The 25,010-nt window shown below is 33.8% G+C and overlaps 1 protein-coding gene and 1 pseudogene across 2 annotated transcripts; both read right to left on the reverse strand.

Annotated features, from left to right (window-relative positions):
• Positions 1-3,287: 3,287 nt before the first annotated feature.
• LOC311171617 (olfactory receptor 4P4-like) lies at positions 3,288-12,431 on the reverse strand (the record flags this gene model as incomplete). Its single annotated transcript, XM_084234596.1, has 2 exons — positions 3,288-4,022; positions 12,138-12,431. The coding sequence occupies 2 exons, from the start codon at positions 12,429-12,431 to the stop codon at positions 3,381-3,383; spliced, it is 936 nt and encodes a 311-aa protein (XP_084090722.1). The 3' UTR covers positions 3,288-3,380.
• A 7,033-nt stretch (positions 12,432-19,464) lies between these two features.
• Positions 19,465-20,404, reverse strand: LOC311170155 (olfactory receptor 4P4-like; annotated as a pseudogene). Its single transcript has one exon. The product of its transcript is annotated as an olfactory receptor 4P4-like (transcript).
• Positions 20,405-25,010: the final 4,606 nt, after the last annotated feature.

Raw genomic sequence — 25,010 nt, forward strand, 5'->3', positions numbered from 1 at the left:
CAGAGAAGTGAGGAAGTGGGCAAAGTTTAGCATGTCCATCCTTGTGAGGCGGCCATCTGGGGATTTGGAGTTGATTCAGGTTGGTGCCAGTTTTCTTTGTTATCACCTGGTAGTTAGCAATTTCAATACTATCTTCTTCAAAGTCTGACAGCCTGGGTAGACTTGCTCATCTGTTTAACTTCTCTGGTGAAGACACATCAATTTTCTGGGATCCTTGATTCAGCTTAAAAGAAGAGCATCTGAACCAAATTTGAATATGCAGTTCACACCGAGAATTGAACACAGAGCATTTACGTGGATTAATCAAGATCATAGTTTACTGCCATTAATAACTTATTTGGTCCTGGCCACCAGATTTTACTCTGGTATATCATCTCCATTCAGACCAGCCAGATGCTAGCATGTGACAGTGCATCATAGTCACGGTGGCTTTAATAAATGAACTGGATTGAAATGTGGAAGCATAAAGACTAAGGAAAATCAGCCATTTCCATGTGATATTGTCATGGATATTGAGAATGGAGAGTCAAGGAAAACAGTTGCTATTACATTATTCCCAGATAGGGGCCCGATTCCGGTTCATACACGCTTTATAGTAAGTGCATCTGAACATAATGTACAAGATGACTATTCTGTGCGCTTTCAGATGAAACAGGTTGTGTAAGAGGTATTCAGTAAAATCAAAGTGATCTGCACAAGTTGAGGATTTAGATACCAAGAATGGGCTATTTGAAACAAAGACTGTTTTGAAATTCTAGGATATGCTAAGCCATAATCATAGCCCCCTCTCAGGTGTTGCGGAGATTACTAGGACAGCCTCGCAGCATGTAAATCACCAGTAAATAATTTCCATGTAGTGGATTTAGGGCAGGTAAAAAAGGATGGAATATAACAGCAATGTACTATGCCACTCATGCATCATTTTGATCTCCAAGCTTTCCCTTGGAGTGAACAAGATTTCATCACCTCGTGATAGGTACAGGGAGATACATGATAAATAATTGGACATTAAGACAGCACCAAATAACTCATGACTACGAATGACATTAACAGAATTTTCTAGCTATGTGAGGAAAGTAGAACAGTCAAAAAAGGAGAGAAACTGCTATGTTGAATTCTTGTGAGTAATATTTTATTTTTTCAAGAAAGTTGCATATGTTTATGCTGTCAGTCCAATTAAAGGGAAAGTTATTTTTTGACCTCATAAACAATGATATATAAATTTTATGGCAAATAGATAGCTCATTTTTCAATACATTCTCCTTCAACATGTGGACTCATGAAAGTTTAGTGAAGGAATTCAAAAGACAACTTTAAATCCAGTGAATTTTTTAATAAGGAACTGCTGATTGAATTATTTGTCCAATCCCTCTTTGCTATAATAATTCTTAATTTTACCTCCCTCACTATATTGTCTGCTCCTTAACCTTCTTTATAGAATGTCTCGAGAAGAATTATAACTCTTGCATTGCATTTTCATATTCTAAACACTTTCAAGCATTTTTAATTATCATCTGTTTTGTAAAATCACAATATTGACTCCACTCTCTAGTATCACGTTGATGTCTTCTGTGCAACTTAAGAGATCTTAACAGATATAGAAAATATGTGAACCTACAACTCCAAGTTATATACAGTTTTTTAAACCAAAATTATCACAAAAAAAGAAAATAATAATAAGATATGACTTATCAAACGTGTACAAAAGATCTTTCAGAAGTGTATTCTGGTTTCCCAGAAAAATCTTTCTCAGCAGTATCATCTTGAATATAATTACAATATAATGTGCTTCATGTGTTGGGCCACAGTACAGTTTTTATTAATAAATGTTATTTTCTAAAGCAGTTTCAGGCTAACAACAAGGTAATATAGAGACTAAAAGAGCTCCCACAGACCCAGTGTTCTCATTCTGGGACAACCTACCCTCCAGAGTGGTATATTTCTTGCAATACATTTGAAGAGGTACCAGCCAATGCCCTTAAATCATATACAATATTTTAAACCAACATTACCTCAATAAAATAAGACAATAAAAAGATTATAAAATGATTAACCTACACTGACACATAGTTTTCACCAAAAAATCATAATTTACATTAGATTTCACTTTTGGTGTTATATGGATTTCAAACTGTTTAATGACAATACCCCAAATTGTGGAAATGTAGAGAACAGGTTCACAGCACTGAAAATCCTCTGAAAATCCTCATCATCTCTCTCCCCACTCTCAACCCTTGTAATTCACTAATTCTATAATGTGCTTTCATAGTTTTGTCTTTCCCAAAATACCATGTATTTGAAATTACATATTAGGTTCAGATTGGTTTCATTCACTTTGCAATATGCTTTGAGGTTTCGTACATGTTTTTTCTTGGATTTACAGCTCATTCTTTTAGCACTGAATTTGACTATACCACAATAGTCTGCTGAAGGGCAGCTTGGTTGCTTCCAAGCTTTGGTAATTATTCATAAAACTACTATCAATATCTCATGCAGCCAGAATTCATTTTTTTTATTTGTTACTTTATATTCAAGCAACGCCTTGTTTTTTAATAGTTTTCTTTCCTCATTAAAGCATGGAAGGTCTTAAGTCTGGATTCAATGAGTCTCAATTTACTTATCAACTTTAGAAAGCCAGGGATGGAAGAACATAATTTAGTTTGCATCTCCTTAAGTTTTATGAGTATGCTACTAATTCTGGTCAAGTGGGATACAAGTTAAGTTTGTTTTCTTCATTCTGTAAAATAGATTATTCCTCTGCCTTCAATAGGAAATACTCTGTTATTATTATTATTATTATTATTATTATTATTATTAGATCATTATCATTATTATTCAATGGGAGTTAAAGGTAGTTGACCAAGAACAAATTTAAAACTTATTCTACTTTAAATATCTCTTTGTTATGTACCTTTTTTCTATAGAAATGGGAGATGCATTTGTGAATGTTCTATCAGAAACTTAAGTTTATTATTTAACTTTAAATTTCAGCTCTTTCATAGCTACAGACTCTGTGTTACTATGTGACCTGCACTGAAGTCTCTATTTTTAATTAATGTTATCCTTTAGAGATCACTGATTAATACATCTTTATTTATTTTGATCCAGTAGATTTTCATGCAGGTAACCCTAGCGAGCCACACATCATCTTAATATTCCACAAAATTAACAGAGCAACCTAATTTCCAGTTACTTTCATTTTGTAAGAATTAAATATGAATTAGCATATGGCTAGTTATTACTTTAAACTTGTAGTCTTATTTCTTTCATTTTATCCTATATAATAACAGAATATAAGGTCTATGACACAGTTCGTAACCTTTGTTTTTTACTCAGGTTTCCCCTATTTTTTCACAAACTGAATATCCAGTAAACTCTTTCTAATTGTGTGTTTCTTTTGAAAATAATGTTTGACACCACAGTTTCCTCATGGTATTCTTCATCTCTGCATTTCTCAGGGTGTAGATTAAAGGATTGAACATAGGAGCAATGATAGTGTAAAATAGTGCAAAAATTTTGTCCTCAGGGAAAGTAGTTGGAGGTCTAAGGTAGATGAAGATCACAGGAGCAAAGAATAAGATGACTACAGTGATATGAGACCAACAGGTGGAGAGGGCTTTGCGTCTTCCCTCAGCGGACTGATTTCTTAGAGTGTATAATATAATACCATAAGAAAAACATAAGACAACAAAGGTAACTAAGGCAACCATACCTGAAAAGGCAATCACAAGGACACCAGTGATGTAGGTATCAGTACAGGCATTTTTTAACAAAGGAAAAACATCACAAAAATAGTGATCAACTACATTAGGACCACAAAATGGCAAAGTCATGGCTGTCATGAATAGAGGAATGGCATGGATTGCCCCACCGATGCATGCAGCTAAGACCAGGAGATTGCATCTTGTCCTGCTCATGATAACCATGTAATGAAGAGGTTTACAGATGGCAACATAGCGATCATAAGCCATGGCAGTAAGAATGAAGATCTCAGCACATCCAAAGAAGTGCATGGTCAACACCTGAAACATGCAGCTTCCATAAGAGATGGTCTTCTTTTCCACCAGCTGGTCAGCAATTAATTTGGGTGTAACAGTGGACGTATAACAGATATCTATTGTGGATAAATGGGCGAGGAAATAGTACATTGGTTGGTCAGAGAGAGGACTGCAGGTAACAGACACGAGGATCAGAAGATTTCCTGACAACAGGGAAATGTAGCAGAATAAGAAGAACACAAAACAAAATATTTGAATGTTTTTGTCATAAGAAAGTCCTACAAGAATGAATTCAGAGATGTTTCTCTGGCTTTCCATTTGGGCTTTTGTGTATGTTATACACAAATGAGTTACATATCTGAAACAAATAAAATAGGAATTTGGTGAATAAAAATGATAGTATAAACATAGTCTTAGAAAACTGTTTCCTTAAAAGTAGATTGGCATGAATTGTGACTTAATATTAAAAAAGTTTGATATATTGAATTAAGATTTTTATATTGTTTATCTCATAAATCTATTGTTGAAAATTTATCTAATGTAATATTGAAAAATATATATTTTATTCATATTAATAACAATTTAATGTATTTAAATATCATTTTGATAAAGCAGTTTGTTACTGAAAAATTACACTATTTATTCTAGTTAAACTGAATGTTATTCATGTTATTTCAATTCATATGCCCTATAAAGTCAATTTTCCATTTTTAAAACTACCAGACCAAATTACCTGAATTATCTGATAGAAGATTTTTAAACAGCTCATTTGAACTGCTGAACTTTAATTTGTAGAAAGCATAGCATTCTTTGCATTGTGATCAAATATTGTCAATGGGGCAGGTTAACCCAATGTAATTGCTGTTATTTTAAAATGAATGATTAAAAACTCTCAAGCAAAAGAATACCCATAAAAGACTAAAATTTTGGAAAATTATCAGCATAATATATTACCATTTCATATTTATATTTTTTGTACTAAACATTTTATAAAATACACTGTTGGCAATGCTGTTATGTCTATTTGTGAAGGAAAAATAAAATCATAAAATCCCAGGTGCAAGAGCCATCACTTTTGTGAGAAATTTCAGATTTACTACGATCTAAAGATTGAATGTCACCAAAAAGATATCATGTGGAAGAGAGGAAACTTGAAGAGAAAGTTTAATTTAGTTAGGACAGGTGATATTAGTTGCAGTAATAACTGAATGAAAAATTTATGGATTTGTATCTTTGGTATCTAATGCAAAGCTAACACAATATAAAATATAGAGAGAATTCACTTCCAGAAGATATTTCACCTACTGATGCCAATAGGTTTCCAAAAACTAGCATACCTCTTAGCTCAGTCTGGATCTGAAGACATTGTTGAGTCTGGATTCCAGTTGGTCTACTAAAAAAATACAAAATGTTTTCATTACAGAATTAATCAATCAATTCTACTGATTCACAAATTCATTACATTTGTTATTTATAGTCTTGTAGATAGTTAGATGGAAATGGCTGTCAGTTATAGCATTTTTCAAAACAATCCAAACTGTGAGAGACATGAGTTCCATCCTTGGCCAGGGAGCTGGCCCACATGGCACAGGAGACCTCTCCAGTCTCGCCCGCTGCTCCCCTCAGAAGTGTGTGTCAGTGAATCTGCCCATTCTGCTCCCTATTCTGCCTCATGTGAAACCTGTCAGACCACCCCACACACACACCCCTCTGGCCTGCACCCCAGTTTTTGTGTGTATAAATAAATAATTTTTTTAAAAGAACATTTTCACTATTATAGATTGTGTAGCATAAGTGGGACTATTTTCATAGTAATTTGAAGAAACGCATAAGACCAAAAATTTGGGAAATAGTTCACTATAAACATAAAATGTTATATTTAACTATTTTTGCTCTGAATTGGAGTTTTGCATGGAAATAATGCAAAATGAAAACTAAAGGATGCTAGAACATTTTTATAATTATATCATTATCATATGTTAGCAGAAAAATTCCAAACTTTAAAATGAACGTCTACGTAATCGATTAAATGAGCATATAAATAATCTAGCACATGCCTGGGGACTCGTCCCATATTAAGGTGACATAGAATATTCACTGACTATCAGTCTGAGTGACTGTGATGTCAGTTCCAGGTTCCATTAGGATGCACTTCACCCTCAGATTCTCACTCTTAACAAGTTACTCCTACCAAAATCTGGAATAAAATGCTATTTACAAAGCAGTAATTCACTCATATCCAATTTAATTCTTTTAAAATAATTTTGAAATCTGAACATACTCTGAATCTTTCATATCTTACAAAATAATGGAATTTCAATACTCATAAAAGGTGCCATACTTACAGAGTGACGTGCATCTTCATCCCTTAGGATAGCCGACAAGAATAGTCAGTCCATATTTAATACAACTCTAATCAGAAAACAATCTAGACAAAAAGTATTTTTAAAGTCTTTCAAAGTTATGCAAGTATTTAGGCCCAAGTAATCATCTACTTTGTCTCTCTGTCTGATAAAATGTGGCTCAGAAGAACAGCATATAAACTAAAGCACAACACAAACATTAATAGTCTTGGAAATCTCAAAGCATTTATATCCTCAACGGCATTCTTGAATGCATCCTGGGCAAATACTGTTAAACCGCTGATCGTGGCAATGTCCCTGGTTCCCCTGGATGATTACCTTCACCACTTGTACTAGTTTGTCTCACCCACTTTTCCCAGGAGTCCAATAAGTCTAGTCAGAAGGTGGAGTTCAAGAAACTTGGACCACTGTGCTCTTTCAACTTGCTGAAAAGTAGGGGAGCCAGGTAGCCTATAATCAGATTAGCTTTCAGAAATCTGAGATTAGGTAAATCAAAGAAACAAACCATGGACACTTATAGTCCCAAGTATGTACTACTATGAAGATTCTGAGTGTGGAGATACATAATTTAATAAAATTCATGACCTTCAATATAATTTGTACGTGGATGCTAACAGTTAGTGATTAAAATTATTGGAAACTGTGGTTGGGAGATGGGAGGACAAGAGAAGGAAAGACAAAAGAATATATTATACCCTCTCCATATATTTGGCAGGGAAGAAAAGTGAAAAATAAAATGTGTAAAATCAGTGGAAGAAAACACTCCAATAACAGCAAGGCTTTTATGTGGTTAACCCTTCAATTATTTCTCTTATTACTGAATGTACACGTTTTGTTAGGACTGAAGCTCACCTGCAGGCACTAAAATTATTTTAGTCTTTCTGCAGGTAGCATATGCAATCCAGACAGTTCTTTTGGATTTGGAACTCAGGAAATCACTTATAGTATCTACTCTGTTTCAGATGAAACTGAAGAGCAAAAAAAAATAAATAAATAATAACAATGCTGCTGCTGCTGATGTATTGAGAGATTATTGTGTGATTTAACTTCATCACATTATTTAATATACATAAAAATGCATACACTGATTATTTTATTTTATTTTATTTTATTTTATTTTATTTTATTTTATTTTATTTTATTTACTTATACAAGCGCTGTGTACATTCAGAAGAGCAGGAGGGTGAGAGAATTCACCAGAGCCAGAGCAGGGAACAGAACAGGCAGACTGACGAAATACACTGCTGAGGGGAGCAACAGGCAGCAGGAAAGGTTTGAGCGCCGTGTAGGACCCTCGCCAGTGGCCAGGGATCGAACCAGTCCTGCAGAGCTGCGGGCAGCTTTGCAGCCCAGTGCTCAACCGCTGCGCCACCAGGGGAGGCCCCATACATTGATTATTAGTAGCTTTATTGTGCAGACAAAAACACAAAAGTCTTAAGAGATTAAATACCTAACTTAAGTAGCCAGGAAGCAAAGGAAAAGAAAATGGGTATTTCTTCTTTTTTTGATACTTTTACAAATTTTTATAAGTAATTGATTTTTTTTTAAATTGAGATAACATTAGGATCTCCATCAGGTACCAGGTGATACCATCAGGTATGACCACTTAATACACCGACCTCAAAATCGCCCATAGTCCCCTATCTTTGGCCATTATGCTTTCTTCAAAATGCATATTTTTAAGCTTAATGCCCCCCTATAGATTGAGAGTTTAGTAACACTGAGTAAAAATGAAGTTTCTAGCATTTCAGCATTGAGGAGATCAAAAGCCCTTGTTCAATGGACGTTCACTTTCACATTAAGGCCCAGGTTGCTATACTTGGCTCAGTCAGTTTGTGTCAGGTCACAGAAGGAGCTAACTGCTCATGCCTTACTGCTTCCTGCCTGTCACACTCTAGACACCCTTAGGGACATATAAATTAAGATAAATCATAATTGATCTTTCTTATATTACTTAATCTGCTGAAAAACTTTAACATTCATAAAGTACAGCTTATTTTTAAAGATTTGATTTATTTATGTTTGCTTAGAAGAACTGGGGCCAGAGATGTGGGAGATGAGAGGATTCACTAGAGACAGAGTGGGGAGCAGAACAGGTAGATTTACTGAAAAATACTGCTAAGGGGAGCAGAGGGCATAACAGCAGTAGTCTGCTGCACCAGGTGGGTCGGCTCTTACCAGGGATGAAATCAGGGTGTCCAGGTGGGCCATGGAGGTGGTAGCGCTGAGATTTTTTTTTTAAAGGTTTATTTATTTTTATACAAGAACCAGGGTACAAGCCAAATATGTGAGAGGGTCAGAAGATTCACCAGAGACAGAACAGGGAACAGAACAAGCAGATCTACTGAAGTACACTGCTGAGGGGAGCAGCAGGTGCAACAGGAGAGGTTTGCTTCACCATGTGGGATTCTTGCCTGCCGGCCAGAATCCAACTCACATTGCAAAGGCTGCTGACAGCTTCACAATGCAGCGCTCAATGGCCTGTGCCAGCAAGGAGGCCCGGTAGCACTGAGCTTTAACCCCTAGGGCACCGGGTTGACCTTATTTTATTTTTAACCACACTGTATCATATTTAAAACATTTTTACAAATCTAAGACCACAATGTCATATATATTCCAAATAAGTGTTTCATAGTTTGCATTTATATATATATATCTATTAGCCCATTAAAAGCAAAGATTTGTTTTCCATATCATAAGCAATATAAATTTCCGAGGAGCAAAATGCTTATTTCGACATATTGTCTTTCAGTCTTTACATTGACAAGTATTTTGTGATGGTTTTTCAACACATACATTTAAAGATTTATTTGTTTATGCATACAAGAACTGGGGTACAGGCCAGAGGTGGGGGGGGGGTGAGAGGATTCACCAGAGACAGAGTGGGGAACCGAACAAGCAGATTGACTGAAATACATTGCTGAGGGGAGCAGCGGGGAGTCAGGAGAGGTCTGCTGCGCCACATGGGTAGCTCCCTGGCTGGGGATTGAACTCATGCTGCAGTGGCAGTGGATAGCTGCATAGGTTGAGTCTTAACCACTTGCGCCACCAGGGAGGCCTAACACATATTTAAATTTCATGATGATTTTCTCCCTATATTATTAATTACTACAGTTCAAATCCTCTTTGCTATACTATTTCTAAATAGTTATATTTCCCTCATTATGTTTGCTTCTCTTTAACATTCTTTTGCCATGTCTCCAAAATGATGGTAACTGTTCCATTGCATGTACATATTCCAAATATCTTCCAGCAATTATTTATAATGCTTTCATAAAATAACTTTATCCAGTCCCTTCTCTGTCATATTTTTTGCAATTTAATTTAAGGGGAACAAAAATATTTTCCTAACATTTCCATCTGGTTTCCTCAGAAGAATTTCTCTGATGTCTCTGCTTCATTATAGTCACAAAAGTGTATGCTGTGCCACAAATTATTTATTTTCAGAGTAGATGCATGTTCATAGAAAAAGAGAGTGAAAAGAACAGAGATTTCCATATATCCACTCTGCCCCTCCAGAGTGGGGCATTTATTAAAATACACTGTATTCACACTGATGTACCACTATTAGGAAAGTTCATAGATTACAAGAGGGTTTATTTTAAGTGTTATACAATCTATGGATTTTACCATACACAATAACAGAATCCAACCTGTAGTAATATGCAGAGAAACACTGTCCTAAAAATACTCTCTGTTCTTCCAATTCATCCCTGCCATCTCTCCACCCAACCCTGGCGTTACTGATCAATTACTCTCTCTTGCATTTTCCAGAAATCATGTAATTTATATCATAGAATAGATATCCTCTGCAGAATAACAGCTTTTATTTTTTAATATGCATTTCAGTTCCAACATGTGTTTTCATAAGTCCTTAGAACATGTTTTGCTAGATTTTGAATGTAGATGTGTGTTAGATCTTGATCTAGTCACCATCAATTTACTTTAAAATTTTAATCAGAAGGTGTGGTAAACATATTTTATTAAACAGATCCTTAGACTTAAAAGAGATTTTATCAAATCTCTTTAACAGATTTGCGTTGAAATAAATTTGATTCAGCATACTGCATATTGATTTTTGTCATCACTAGCTGATATTATTTATTTCAAAGTAATGTCAGGAACATTGACCTGCATTTAAATAGATTCTACCTAATAATTCTTTGCAACACAGCTGATTTCTGATAACACTAGAGATGAATATATGACAATTTTCTATCAGATTTTAAATTTATTATTTTAATTTCAATTTCAACTCCCCCATTAGCACCAAATGTGAAAGCTATGTATTATTACACTAATCCAAAAGGTTTAATTTAGTTTATCATAATATATATTCTATTCAACTCACAGATCTAGATAGCATTAGCTTATTTTCTTCAGTAAATGTTTTTTGCTGAGGGCCTCCCCTGGTGAAGCAGGCGGTTGAGCGCAACACTGTGAAGCTGTCTGCAGCTTCTGCAGTGCCAGTTCAATCCCAGATGCCAGCGAGGGTCCCACATGGTGAGGCAGACCTCTCCTGTCACGCCTGCTGCTCCCCTCAGCAGTGTTTTTCAGTCAGTCAGCCTGTTCTGTTCCTCACTCTGTCTCTGGTGAATCCTCTCATCCTCCCAAGCATCTGGCCTGTACTCTGGTTTCTGGTTCTTGTATAAATAAATCTTAAAAAAAAAATACAACTACAATTAATTTTGGTATGCAAGCTTTAGAATTTGATTATTTCTTTTTTAGAAGATTTATTTATTTATACAAGAACCAGGGTACAGACTAGATGAGCGGGAGGGTGAGAGGATTCACCAGAGACAGAGTGGGGAACAGAACAGGCAGACGGACCAAAGGCACTGCTAAGGGGAGCAGCGGGCGCAACAGGAGAGGTCTGCTGCACCATGTGGTTTCTCCCTGGCCAGCAGGGAATCGAACCCACACTGCAGAGGTTGCACACAGCTTCATAGAATGGTGCACCACCAGCTGCGTGACCGGCAAGGCCCTGATTATTTCTTATTAGTTATTGTAGTCATTTATTTTATTCATGATACATATTAAAATAGGAAGTTTAAGAAAGTTTTCCTAGTTTTATCATTCACACCCACTCTTTTTCTTTCACTAAGTTGTCTATCCAATAAATTTCTTCCTCATTTAGTTATGTGCTTCTTTTGTATAATAATATTTGACACCACAGTTTCCTCATTGTGTTTTTCATCTCTGCATTTCTCAGGGTATAGATTAAGGGATTGAACATAGGGGCAACGATGGTGTAAAATAGTGCAAATATTTTGTCCTCAGGAAATGTAGTGGGAGGTCTAAGGTAGATAAAGATTGCGGGTGCAAAGAAGAAGGCAACCACAATGATATGAGACCAACAGGTGGAGAGGGCTTTGCGTCTTCCCTCAGCAGACTGCTTTCTTAATGTGAATAATATAATGCCATAGGAAAGAAATAAGACAACAAAGATAACTAAGGAAAGAATACCCGAGAAGGTGATGACAAGGATACCAGTGAGGTAGGTGTCAGTACAGGCAACTTTTAACAAAGGAAAAACATCACAAAAATAATGATCAATTTCATTAGGACCACAGAAGGGCAAAATGACTGCCATGATAAAGAGAGGAAAGGAATGGACAGCTCCACCCACCCAAGCACCTAAGACCAGGAGATCACATCTTGTCCTGTTCATGATAATCATATAGTGGAGAGGTTTACAGATGGCAACATAACGATCATAAGCCATGGCGGTGAGAATGAAGATTTCAATGCCCCCAAAGAAATGCATTGTAAAGACCTGCAACATGCAGCTACCATAGGAGATGGTCTTTCTTTCCACCAGCAGGTCACCAATTAACTTAGGAGTAACAGTGGAGGTGTAGCAGATGTCCATGGTGGCCAGATGGATGCGGAAATAGTACATTGGTTGGTCAAAAAGAGGACTGCATCTAACAGAGGCAAGGATCAGAAGATTACCTGCCAACAAGGTAACATAGCAGAATAAAAAGAACACAAAACAAAATATTTGTATGTTCTTGTTATAAGAAAGTCCTAGAAGAATGAATTCTGAGATATTTCTCCGGCTTTCCATTTTTATTTTTGTATGTTATTTGCAAATGAGTTACATACCTGAAATAAATAAAACAGAAATTTGCTGAAAAATGAAAATATGAACACAATAATATAAATTTATGAAATGAAGAAAAACATGAATTTTGTCTTAATAATAGTAAAGCTTGATTCATTGGTCAAGATGCTTTTACATTATGTTTTTCTCGTAAGTCTACTTCTGAAAACTTTTATAATGATATAATGAGAAAACATGTATTTTTTACTCAATAATACTAATATTTCAAAATATTTAAGTATCATTTCATAGCAAAAGTGTTTATTACTATACATTATATCATTTAGTTTAAATAACTTTAAAAATTTTGCATGTTATTCCTCCTTTACAATTATTAGCACAATTTCCTAATAAATGTTTTAAATCCTGATTGAACTGCTGAACTTTAATATGGATAGAGCATAGTATTCTTTGCATTGTGATCAAATATTGTCAAGGGGTCATAATAAGTTGTTGTAATAATTACTGTTATACTAGAAAGAATGAAAAATGTCAACACAAAGAAAAATTTCAAGAAAAGAAAAAATTAGGAAATGATCAGCAAATACATTCATATCATTATTACATATTTATGTCCTAAATATATTTTGTATAAAATATACTCTTGTCAATGTTAGTGTGTCTGTGGCGAAGGAAACATAAAATTTTTAAATCCCAGGTTTATATTAATGGTGTAAATGTCATGAATTTTGCCAGGTATTTCAGGTTTTACAACAATCCAAAGAATGCATGTCAATAAAGGTAACTTGTGGACAAACTCTGAGGTCAGTTCATTCAGGGGATATGTGTTGCAGTTATAAGTGAATGTAAAATTCATGGATTTCTACCTATGTATACAAAGCATATTTTAAGACAGTACAAAATGATGACAGAACACTGCCAAGGAATTATCTGTTCAAAATGCTTGCAAAAAGTAGCATACCTCCCCTTAGACTGGATATAAAGCAATTTATATCAATTTCTGACCACCATGCTTGCTGAAAAAACAAAATGCTTTGTAAGAGGTTATTTAAAAATCATCTAGCTAGTGATTCATGAATTCATTCTCTGTGTTATTTATAGTCTGGCTATTTAGGTAGAAGTAGCTGACAAATATGGCATTTAAAACAATGGTAAATATTGGAGGACATGCACTCTTTTTAAATTATAACTTGAAACTTTAAATTAATAAAGTAGAAATCTTTAACTTGTTCTTATTTTGTATCACATTCAGCTTTCTACATCCTTATGTAACAATTGGCAGTCACAGAACATTCAGCAGTTAAAAGCATCTCAAAAAATATGAAAAGATTTAAAAGTGGGAAACATTCATTTCATTTATATGTTCTTTGTCTATATTGTGGAAATGTTAACTTTAGACTTATTTATTTAGATAAAAAAGATTGATTTGCTGATAATTATATATGTGGATATGAACTACTTATGTGGTAGCAATCCATTAAATCTCTCACTTTAATATGAGAGATTCAGATAAAAGACTCTTAGCAATTTCTGAGGGTTAAAAAGTATACATTGTGATAGTGAGAAGACAAATATCTTTATTCTTCCTCAATTTGGGGCTACAACTCATGTATGAAAGCTGGCAGGAAAGCAGAAGGGTGTGTGTAGGACAGAAATTATGATTATTTGAAACTTCATCTGAGTAGAAAAGATCTTGTAATATATGGGCAACCAGACAATTGGTCTTTTGAGGTATTTATGTGTGGGAAGAACTATGGAGTGCCTAATATAAATAGTATTTTTATCTTTCTGATTCTAAAACATTTCCAATACTTTTCCATTAGTTACACAAAACACTACACAATGAAGATACCTGTAAGTGATGCAGACATTTAATGAGGAATGCATGAAATAATGGGAAATACCTGGGAACATATGTGGCTGAAAACAGTCTTTTTCCACTACCACCATGGTCTTTCCTCCTTGAGAGCATTTAAAACAGCTACAGAAATTGTCATACACATAAAACAATCAGGTTTAATGGAAAAATAAAGAAGAAATATTTATACCTTGTATTTACTCACTGATTAGACAAATTTCAATTTCAGCATTCTGACTGTGTAAACCTGTTAGTTGGTTGATAGATTATTTACCTTAAGGAATTTCTTAAAGCACTCATCAAAGCCTGATATTTTTTGTACAACAGAACTATACTTTCCTTGGTAGTATTGAATAAAAATTATACATGTATTTGGGGTACACTATCTGTTTATAAATAGAAGCTCTTATATTTGAATCAAAGTTGCCCCCACATGTTGCAAGATTTCCTTAATGTACCATGGAGAATGCACCATGCTATAAACTTACCTTCATTGATTCGGATGTAACTCATCTACTCTAGGATGGCAGATGTTTTGAAATGCAGCAACATCTTCATTCTTATAGATGTTTAAGTGTAAAGTGGACTATTTTTTAATGGCAATACTTAGAAGTACTTATAACAAGGTTGGGACATAACTTACTACAAGCATGAAAATATTCTATTCATACTATTGTTCTTACTGGAGTTTTACTAGGGAATAACGAACAATTAAAACTAAAGAACGCTAAAACATTTTTGTACATATCAAATTATTATATGCTGACAGAAAATTTGCTAACTGTAAAGAGATATATAGACTAATAAAAGATGATGTAATAAGTCTAGAACATGCCTGGGGGACACTTCCCATATTAAGGCAACATTGCTAATTTACTGACCATCAATCTGAGTGATGGTCAGGTCAGTTCCGGTTTCCATTATGATGCACTTATACCTCAGACACTTACTATTAACTATTTGCTCCCTTACCAAAATATGGATTAAAGTGCACTTTAAAAAACAAGTCACCCACATCCAAATTAATTCTCTGAAAATAACTTGGAAATCTCAACATATCCTAAAATTTTCATAATTTATGAAGAAGGTGATCTCAAACATTAACAAAAAGTATCATACATACAAAGTGAAGTGCATCTTCATCCCTTAGGATAGGAGAGCAGGAATTTTCACTCCATATTTAGCACAACTCTTGTTCAGAATAAAATTTAAACAAAAGTATTTTCAAATTCTTTCAAGACTACACAACTTAAGCTTAAGTTCAAGTGATCATCTATTTTATGCCTCTGATAAAATGTGATTCAGAAGAGCAGAATATAAACTAGAGTGCAAAAATAAACAATTAATAGTCTTGGAAATCTCAAAGTATTTATATCTTCAATGTATTCAACTCTTGAATGCATTCTGGGCAAATATTGTTCAACTGCTCTCCATGGTAAAGTCCCTGGCTCCCCTGGATGATTACTTTTCACACTTGTCTAACTTGTCCCACACAGCAGTCTCAGGAGCCCAATAAGTCTAGTCAGAAGGAGAAGTTCAAGAAACTTGGACGACTGTGCTCTTCCAACTCATTGAAGAAGGAGGAGACCCATGTAGTATACAATCATATTAGATCATCTTTCAGAAATTTGAGATGAGGTAGCTCAAGAGAACGAAATGCATCCTTTCATCCAAGTGTGGACTACTATCAAGATACTCTGCATGTAAAATATTTAATTCAATAAAGTCTATGGCCTACATTTTAAATTTATGTGTTTACTCATAGCTAGGGATTAGCGTTATTGAAATTTATGCTTGGGGAAGGTGAGGTAAAGAGAACACAAAGGAATAAAGAGTTGTCTCTCTATAAATATATGCAATCCAGACAAAGTTTTTTTTTTTTTTTGCCTTTGGAACACCAGGAAATCAAATTTATAGTATCTAATCTAGTTCAGCTCAAACTGTAGAACAAAATAATCACCATTATCATCATAATGTATTGAGAGAGTATTGGGTTATTTAAGTTCATCACATTATTTACTATAAGTAACAATGTTTATATAGATATATTAGTAGCTCTATTGTACAAACAAAAACACAGGAGGCTTAAGAGGTTAAATACCTAGCTTCAATATCCAGTAAGCAACAGATATAACAAAACAGGTGTATCCTCTCTGTTTTGTATACTTTTTGAATTTTTAAATAATTGATTTTTTTTAATTGAGATAAAATTAAGATCTCTCTATCTGATATCACCATTTACTGCACCCACCTCAAAATCACCCATAGACCCCCTACTAAAGTTCATTGTGCTTTTTTCAAAAATGGGTCCTTTTAAGTTTAATGTTTCCTTCTAGATTGAAAGTTTCATAATATATAGTAAAAATAAAGTTTCTAGCGCTTCCCCATTGAGGAGATCAAAGCCTGTGTTTACTGGATGCTCAATTTCACATCAAAGCCTGGGTTGCTAAACTTGGCTCAGTTAGCCTGTGGCAGGTCACAGAAGGAGTTACTGCTCATGTCTTTACTGCTTCCTGCACAAATACTGTCTAGACACCCTTAGGGACTTATAGATCAAGATAAATCATTATTGATCTTTGTTATATTGCTTATTCTGCTGTAAAAATTTTAACATTGATAAAGTACAACATATTATTTTTGAACCACTACTTGCACTGTATTTAAAATCTCTTTTACAAATCTAAGACCACAAAAGTCATATAAATTGCATGTAAATGCTTTATACTTTTGCATTTACATATATATCTAAGATTTTTAATTAAATCTGTATAAGGAATAATATATAAATAAAACATAATATTATTGTTTTATGTTTATGTTATTTAAACATGAATGCTCAATACCATTGCTGAGAAAACAATCCTCTTTATTTCAGGTAAACCTAAAATCACTCTAAAGTAAATAAAGTATTTAAAAGAGAAAGTCATTGTAGGGAATGAGAGATAGCTGGGTTTAATTTCTCCCTGATAGTCACATTGAGATTCACTCAAATTTGGGAGTTTTCACAATTACTTCTTTGTTACTAATGCATGACTAATGCTGATCTAGATAAGAAATCAGCATCCAAATAAAGCAAGTAGGTCTTATGTCGAATTCTTGCCAACCCCTTTTCATTTTCTTCAACAAAATTACTTGAGTCTGTATACTATGAGTCCATTGAAAAGTTAAGAATTATTTTCCTATGCAATAACCAATATAAATATTCTAAGAGCAAAATGCTTGTTTTCAACACATTGTCTTTCAGGCTTTAGACTGGCAGATATATTGTTATGGTTTTTCAACACATATGTCTAAATATGATGATTTTGTCTTTTTATTAGCAAAGAGGTTCATCCTCTTTGCTATAATATTTCTGCATAATTGTAATTCCCTCATTATGTTTACTGCTCTTTAACATTATTTTTATCATGTCTCCAGAATGATTGTAACTCTTCCATTCTATGTACATATTCCAAAACACTTTCAGAATTTTAACTGTGTCGCTTTTCACAAAATCACTCTAGTCTTTCCTCTGCTGTGGTCTTTGCAATTTAATTAAAAAAATCTTAGTTCCAATCCTACTAGGCATGCACAAAAATCTTTTTCTAACATTTCTTTCTGGTTTCTCCAGAGAAATTTTTCTGATGCCTCTGCTTTATAATAGTCACAAAACAGTATGCTATGTCACAAAATATTTTTTATTTAATAAACTTTATTTTCAGAGTAGTTTGAAGTCCATAGAAAAAGGGAGTGAATGGACAGAGATTTCCATATACCCACTGCTGCCATACAGGTACAACCTCCCAGAGTGGGGTCTTTATTAATGTGTATCCACAATGACACACAACTATTAGGCAAGTTCATAGATTACATTAGGGTTTATTTTAGGTATTATACAATGCATGGGTTTTACCCTAAATAGTAACAGTATCCAAAATGTAGTAATAGCAAAAGTTTCATTGTCCTAAAAACCCTCTGCTTTCCTCCAATTCATCCCTACTACCCTCTATGTCCAACCTGTGATGTTCACTGGTCAGTTTACTCTCTCCCATGCTTTGCATTTTCTGCAAATCATGTATTTTACATCAAAGATTAGTTAGCTGGTGCATATTGGCAGCTTTTATTTTGTGATATGCATTTCAGTTCCAAAATGTATTTTCATGTGTTCTTAGAACATGTTTTGCTAGATTTTGATTGTAGTTAAATATGTGTTATGTTGAATTTAGTCACCATCAATTTATTTTTAAATTTTAATCAGAAGGGGTGATAGACACATTTTATTAAACAGACCCTTAGACTTATAAGAAATGTTATTGAGTTACAATATATTTATTCAGCATCCTGAATTATAGATTCTCACTCTGTCATCACTAGCTAATATAATTTATTGCAAAGGAATGTCAGGAGCATTTACCTGCATTCAAATAGATTCTACCCTAATGTTTCTTTGTAACACAGCTGATTTCTGAGGACACTAGGGAGAAATATATGATAATATTCTATCAAATGTTAACTTTCCTGGGCCTCCCTGGTGGCGCAGGGGTTAAGATGCAACCTATGAAGCAATCTGCAGCCACTACAGCACAAGTTCGATTCCTGGCCGGCCAGGGAGAAACCCACATGGTGGGACAGACCTCTCCTGTCTCGCCCGCTGCTCTCCTCAGCAGTGTACTTCGGTCCATCTGCCTGTTCTGTTCCGGCTCTGTCTCTGGTGAACCTCTCAACCCTGGCATCGCTGGCCTATACCGCAATTCTTGTATAAAAATAAGTCTTTAAAAAAAATGTTAAAATTCCTACTTTAATTCCTATTTCAACTTCTGTTTAGCACCATATGTGAACACTATGTATTATGACACTAAACCAAATGTTTAAATTTAATTATCATAACATATATTCTTTTATACTCACTGATCAAGATATCATTACCTTACTTTTCATTATCAAGATATCATTATCAAGACATCATTATCTTACTTCATAAATTATATATATATCATCTTAGTACTCCACAAAATCAACAATCATTTGGGTATGCAAAGCTTAGAAATGGACTATTTATTTTTTGATATAGTAGGCCAATTTCTTCATTTATTCTATTCATGATACATACTAGTAGAGTATTTTAAGAGAGTTTTCCTAATTTTATCATTCACATCTACTCTTTGTATTCACTAAATTGTTTACCCAATAATTTCTTCATTATAAATTATGTGCTTCCTTTGAAAAATAATGTTTGACACCAAAGTTTCCTCATGGTGTTTTTCATCTCTGCATTTCTCAGTGTATAGATTAAGGGATTGAACATAGGAGCAATGTTGGTGTAAAATATTGCAAAAATTTTGTCCTCAGGGAATGTAGTAGGAGGTCTAAGGTAGATGAAGATTGCAGGCCCAAAGAATAAGGCAACCACAGTGATATGAGACCAACAGGTAGAGAGGGCTTTGCGCCTTCCTTCCGCAGACTGATGTCTTAGCGTGAACAGTATAATGCCATAAGAAAGAAATAAAACAACAAAGGTAAGTAAGGCAATCAAACCTGAAAATGCAATCACGAGGACACCAATGATATAGGTGTCAGCACAGGCAACTTTTAACAATGGAAAAATATCACAAAAATAGTGATCAATTTCATTAGGCCCACAGAAGGGCAAAATGACTGCCATGATAAAGAGAGGAAAGGAATGGACAGCTCCACCCAACCAAGCACCTAAGACCAGGAGATTGCATCTTGCTCTGTTCATGATAATCATGTAGTGGAGAGGTTTGCAGATGGCAACATAGCAATCATAAGCCATTGAGGTAAGAATGAAGATTTCAACACCCCCAAAGAAGTGCATGGTAAAGACCTGCAACATGCAGCTGCCATAGGAGATGGTCTTTTTTTCCACCAGCAGGTCACCAATTAACTTGGGCGTAACAGATGAGGTGTAGCAGATGTCCATGGATGACAGGTGGATGAGGAAATAGTACATTGGTTGGTCAAAAAGAGGACTGCATCGAACAGAGACAAATATCAGAAGATTACCTGCCAACAGGGCAATATAACAAAATAAGAAGAGCACAAAGCAAAATATTTGTATGTTTTTGTTATCAGAAAGTCCTAGAAGAATGAATTCTGAGATGTTTCTCCGGCTTTCCATTTTCATTTTTTGTACCTTATCCACAAATTATTTATAGATCTGAAATAAATAAAACAGAAATTTGAACAGTATGACAGTATGAACACAACATCATAGATATTCTGAAATGTTGTATGACCTGAATGGTGTCATAATAAAAATTAAGCTTGATTTATTAGACTAAGATGCTTTTATTATATATTTAGCTCATCAGTAATTTTAGAAAATTTTTATCATGCTATAATGAGAAGATTTGAATTTTTACCCAATATTACTAATAATTTAAAATATTTAAATATCATTTGATAACAAGAGTTTATTATGGTAGACTATACTATTTAGTCTAAATAACTTAAAATATACTTGCATATTTCTCCTCATTTAAAATTATCAACAAATTCCCTGGTTTATGTTTTCAAACACTCAGCTTGACTGCTGTAATTTAAGTTGAATAGAGCAGTCTTCTTTGCATATGATTAAATATTTTCAATGTGTCACTTTATTTCAATTAATAATCATGGTTGCTTTAAAAAGAATGATGGAAAAATCTCAAGGCAAAGAAAAATTATCAAGACAAGATGAACATTTTGGGAAATGATCTGCAAATACTTTCATATTTCATGTTTATATTTCATGTTTTAAACATGCTTGTATAAAATATAGTTTTGAAAATGTTTAGTGTCTGTGGTCAAGGAAACATAAAATTGTTAAATGCCAGGTTTATATTACTTGTATAAATATTGACTTTTGCCAGAGATTTAAGGTTTTACTGCCATCCAAAGAATGAATGTTAATAAAAGGAGATCCTATTGAAGGTAACTTGTGGACAAACTCTGAGGTCAGTTGATACAAGTGATATGTGTTGGAGTTATAACTAAATAAAAATTTGCAAAATATAACATAACTCCTACCTCAGCCTGGATCTTAAAGCCACAGTCAATTTGGCAACCCCATATGTTTACTAAAAAAACATAAAATGTTTTATTAGAGATTATTCAAAAATTATCTAGGTAGTGATTCATTAATTCATTCTCTGGGTCAGTTATAGTCCTGCTGATATTTAGGTGGAAATAGGTTACAAATATGGCATATAAAAACTGGTAAATACAGGGGGATAGGTAGTCTTATTTAAATTATGATTTGAAACTTTAAATTAATGAAGTGGAAATTTTAACTTGTTCTAACTTTGTATCACTATCTGCTACCTATATCCTTCATGCAACAATTAGCAGTCACAGAATGTTCAGCCGTTACTGAAGCATCTCAAAAAAACATTCATTATTTAGAAAGTGGGGATCATTAACTTATCTTCTACTGATTGAAACTGATATTCTTTGTCTATATTTTGGAAATGTTAATTTTTGATATATTTATTTACATAAAACAAATTGATTTGTTGATAATTATTATGTAAGAGGACAATGAACTACTTATATGATAGCCAATCATCTAACTCTCACATTTTAAATACACGGGATTCAGATAAAAGAATCTTAGAAATGCCTCAGTATTGAAAATTATTCTGCGGTTATGAGAAGATAAAAATCTTCACTTTTCTTCACTTTGGGATTACAACTCATGCATGAAAGCTGGAGGCATAACAGAAGGGAATCTGGAAGATAGCAATCGTAGATATTTAAAAATTCATCTGAGTTTAAAAGAACTGTATGTTAATGGCATACCAGATAACTGGTCTTTTGAGGTATTTATGTGTGGGAAGAACTATGGACCTTCTAGTATAAATTGTGTTTTAATATTTTCTGATTCTAAAACATTTCCAACACTTTTCCAACCATTAACGACAACAACAACAACAAAAACCTCATGTAAGAATCGTGGCTTGATGTCTAGGTCATCATCTGCATTTGATCTATGGTAACCCTTAAGCCCCTCACCTATTTTCTTGGAGAAAATACTACATGGCTAGTGTTTGGAAAAGAGGGAGGAGGAAAGTGTGTTGAAGAAAATAGCATCATAAAATACCATTGTGATATTAAAGGAAAGGTGTCTGAAATAAAGAATAAGTAATATTGGGCAATCCCTAGACAAGTGATTACAGTCATTAGAACAGTATAACACAAAAGAAGGAGACAGAAATGTGTGAAACTATGAAATGCAATTATTGACAGCTGTGATCCTTAAATTAACTGATTGATCTATTTATGCCTCATTTTCTTCCTCTATGAAATGCATTACATGATGCAACTATTTAATGATGGTTACAGCAGTACCCAGCAATAAATATGGCTCAAAACAGTCTTTTTCCTTCCATAGTCTTTCCTACTTGAGAGCATAAATAACTACAGAAGTTGTCATGCCCATTAGACAATCAAGTTTAATGGAAAAATAAAGAATGAATATTCATAACATGTATTTAATAACTGATCAGACAAACATCAATTTCAGCATTCTGATAGTGGAAACCTGTTAGTCAATACATTATTTACTTTAAGGCATTTCTCAACACTCATCGCAGCCTTATATATTTTGTACAACTAATAATTTTCTGTGGTGATGTTTAATAAAAATTTTACATTCATTTGGGTTACATTATCTGTATATAAATAGAAGCACTTATAATTAAATTAGAGTTGTCCCCAATGTTTCAAATTTTCCATAGTGTACCATGGAGAATGTATCATGCTACAAACTTACCTTCGTTGACTTGGATGTAATAAGTCTTCTTTAGGATGGTAGATGTTTTGAAATACAGCAACATCTTCATTGTTATAGATGTTCAAGTGTAAACTGGACTATTTTTTAATGGTAAATGCAGAATGTATATAAAAAAGTAAGTATATGATTCACTACAAACATGAAACTATTTTATTAAGCTGTATTTTTATTTCTGGAGTTTAGCTAGGAAATAATGAAAAATTAAAAAGTAAAGAATGTTAAAAATTTTGTAATAATCAAATAATTATATTCTGGCTGAACATTTTCTAACTTTAAAAAGATATTCTAAGACTAGATAAAAGATGATGTAATAAGCCTAGCACATGCCAGAGGGATCCTATTCATATTAAGGTGACATAGAATATTCACTGACCATCAATCTGAGTGATTTGCAGGTCAGTTCCAGGTTCCATCAGGATGCACTTCACCCTCAGATACTCACTCTTAAATGATTTGCTCCCATACCAAAATCTGGAATAAAAATAAGTTCACAAAACAGTAATTCAATCACATCAAAATTATTGACCAAAATGAAAATGCATACATTGTGCAAAGATGAAAAAAGATGTAAGAATTATATAAAATGAAATATTTAAATAAATAAATAAATAAAATAAAAAATAATTTGGAAATCTCAGCATGTCCTAAAACTTTCACAGCTTACAAAGGAAAAGATGATTTCAAAATTCAAAAAACTATCATACTTAAAAAGCAAAGTACATCTCCATCACTTAGTAAAGCAGACTGGGGATTTCAATCCATATTTAACACAAATCTAGTGCAGAATAAAATTTAAACAAAAAGTATTTTTAAAGTCTTTTAAAGCTACACAAGTATTTAGGTCTCTGATAAAATGTGTTTTGAAAGAACAGCATATAACCTAAAGCACATCACAAAAATTAATAGTCTCAGAAGCTAGAAGTGTTTATATCCTCAATGGCATTCTTGAACACATCCTGGGCAAATATTGTTAACCACTGTCTGTGGCAGTGTTCCTGGTTCCCCTGGATGATTACCTTCCACACTTGTAGTAACTTGTCTCACCTGCTATTCCCAGGAGTCCAATAAGTCTAGTCAGAGGTGAAGTTCAAGAAAAATGGACATCTCCATGCTCTTCCAACTTGCTGAAGAAGGAGGAGACCCAATTAGGCTGTTAATCATATGAAATTTTCTTTCAGAAATCTAAGATGAGGTAAATCAAAGAAAACAATGCATGGATAATTATAGTCCAGGTATGGACTACTATGGTGATTCATAGTGTAGAGATACATAATGTAATAAATCTATGAACTGCAATGTAATTTGTACATGAATGCTTATAGTTAGTGACTAACATTGTTGCAACTTATTGTTGGGAAATGGGACACAATAATAGGGAAAGATAAAAAAGAATATAGCCCCCTCTCCATATAATTGCCAGAGTGGAAAAGTGAAAAATAAAATGTGTAAAAAAAAGCAGAAGAAAGCATGCCAATGAAAGCAAGGCTTCCAGGTGGTCAACCCTTCAGTTCTTTCTCCTACCACTGAATATTCACACATTGTTTGGACTGAACCTCACCTGTAGGCACTGAAGTTTATTTAGTGTGTCTAAATATCATATGCAATCCAAAGTTTCTTTTGCATTTGGAACATCAAGAAAATAAACTTATAGTATTTAGTCTGGTTCAGATGAAGCTACCCAGCAAAATAGATGATCATTATTGTCATCATCATCATTATCATCATATAATGTACTGAGAGATTATTGGCTTAAGTTCATCATTTATTTCATACATATAATAATGCATATATGGACATATTAGTAGCTCTATTATGCAGACAAAAATACAGAAGGCTCAATAAGTTAAATACCTAGTTTTAATAGCCAGTAAGCAACAGAAATAGCAAAATGGTTATTTCTCCATTTTTTTGGTGTATAATTTTAAATTTTTTTAATTGATTGATTTTTTAA

This window comes from Talpa europaea, assembly GCF_964194135.1.
Source record: "Talpa europaea genome assembly, chromosome: 1".
Taxonomy (NCBI): Eukaryota; Metazoa; Chordata; class Mammalia; order Eulipotyphla; family Talpidae; genus Talpa; species Talpa europaea.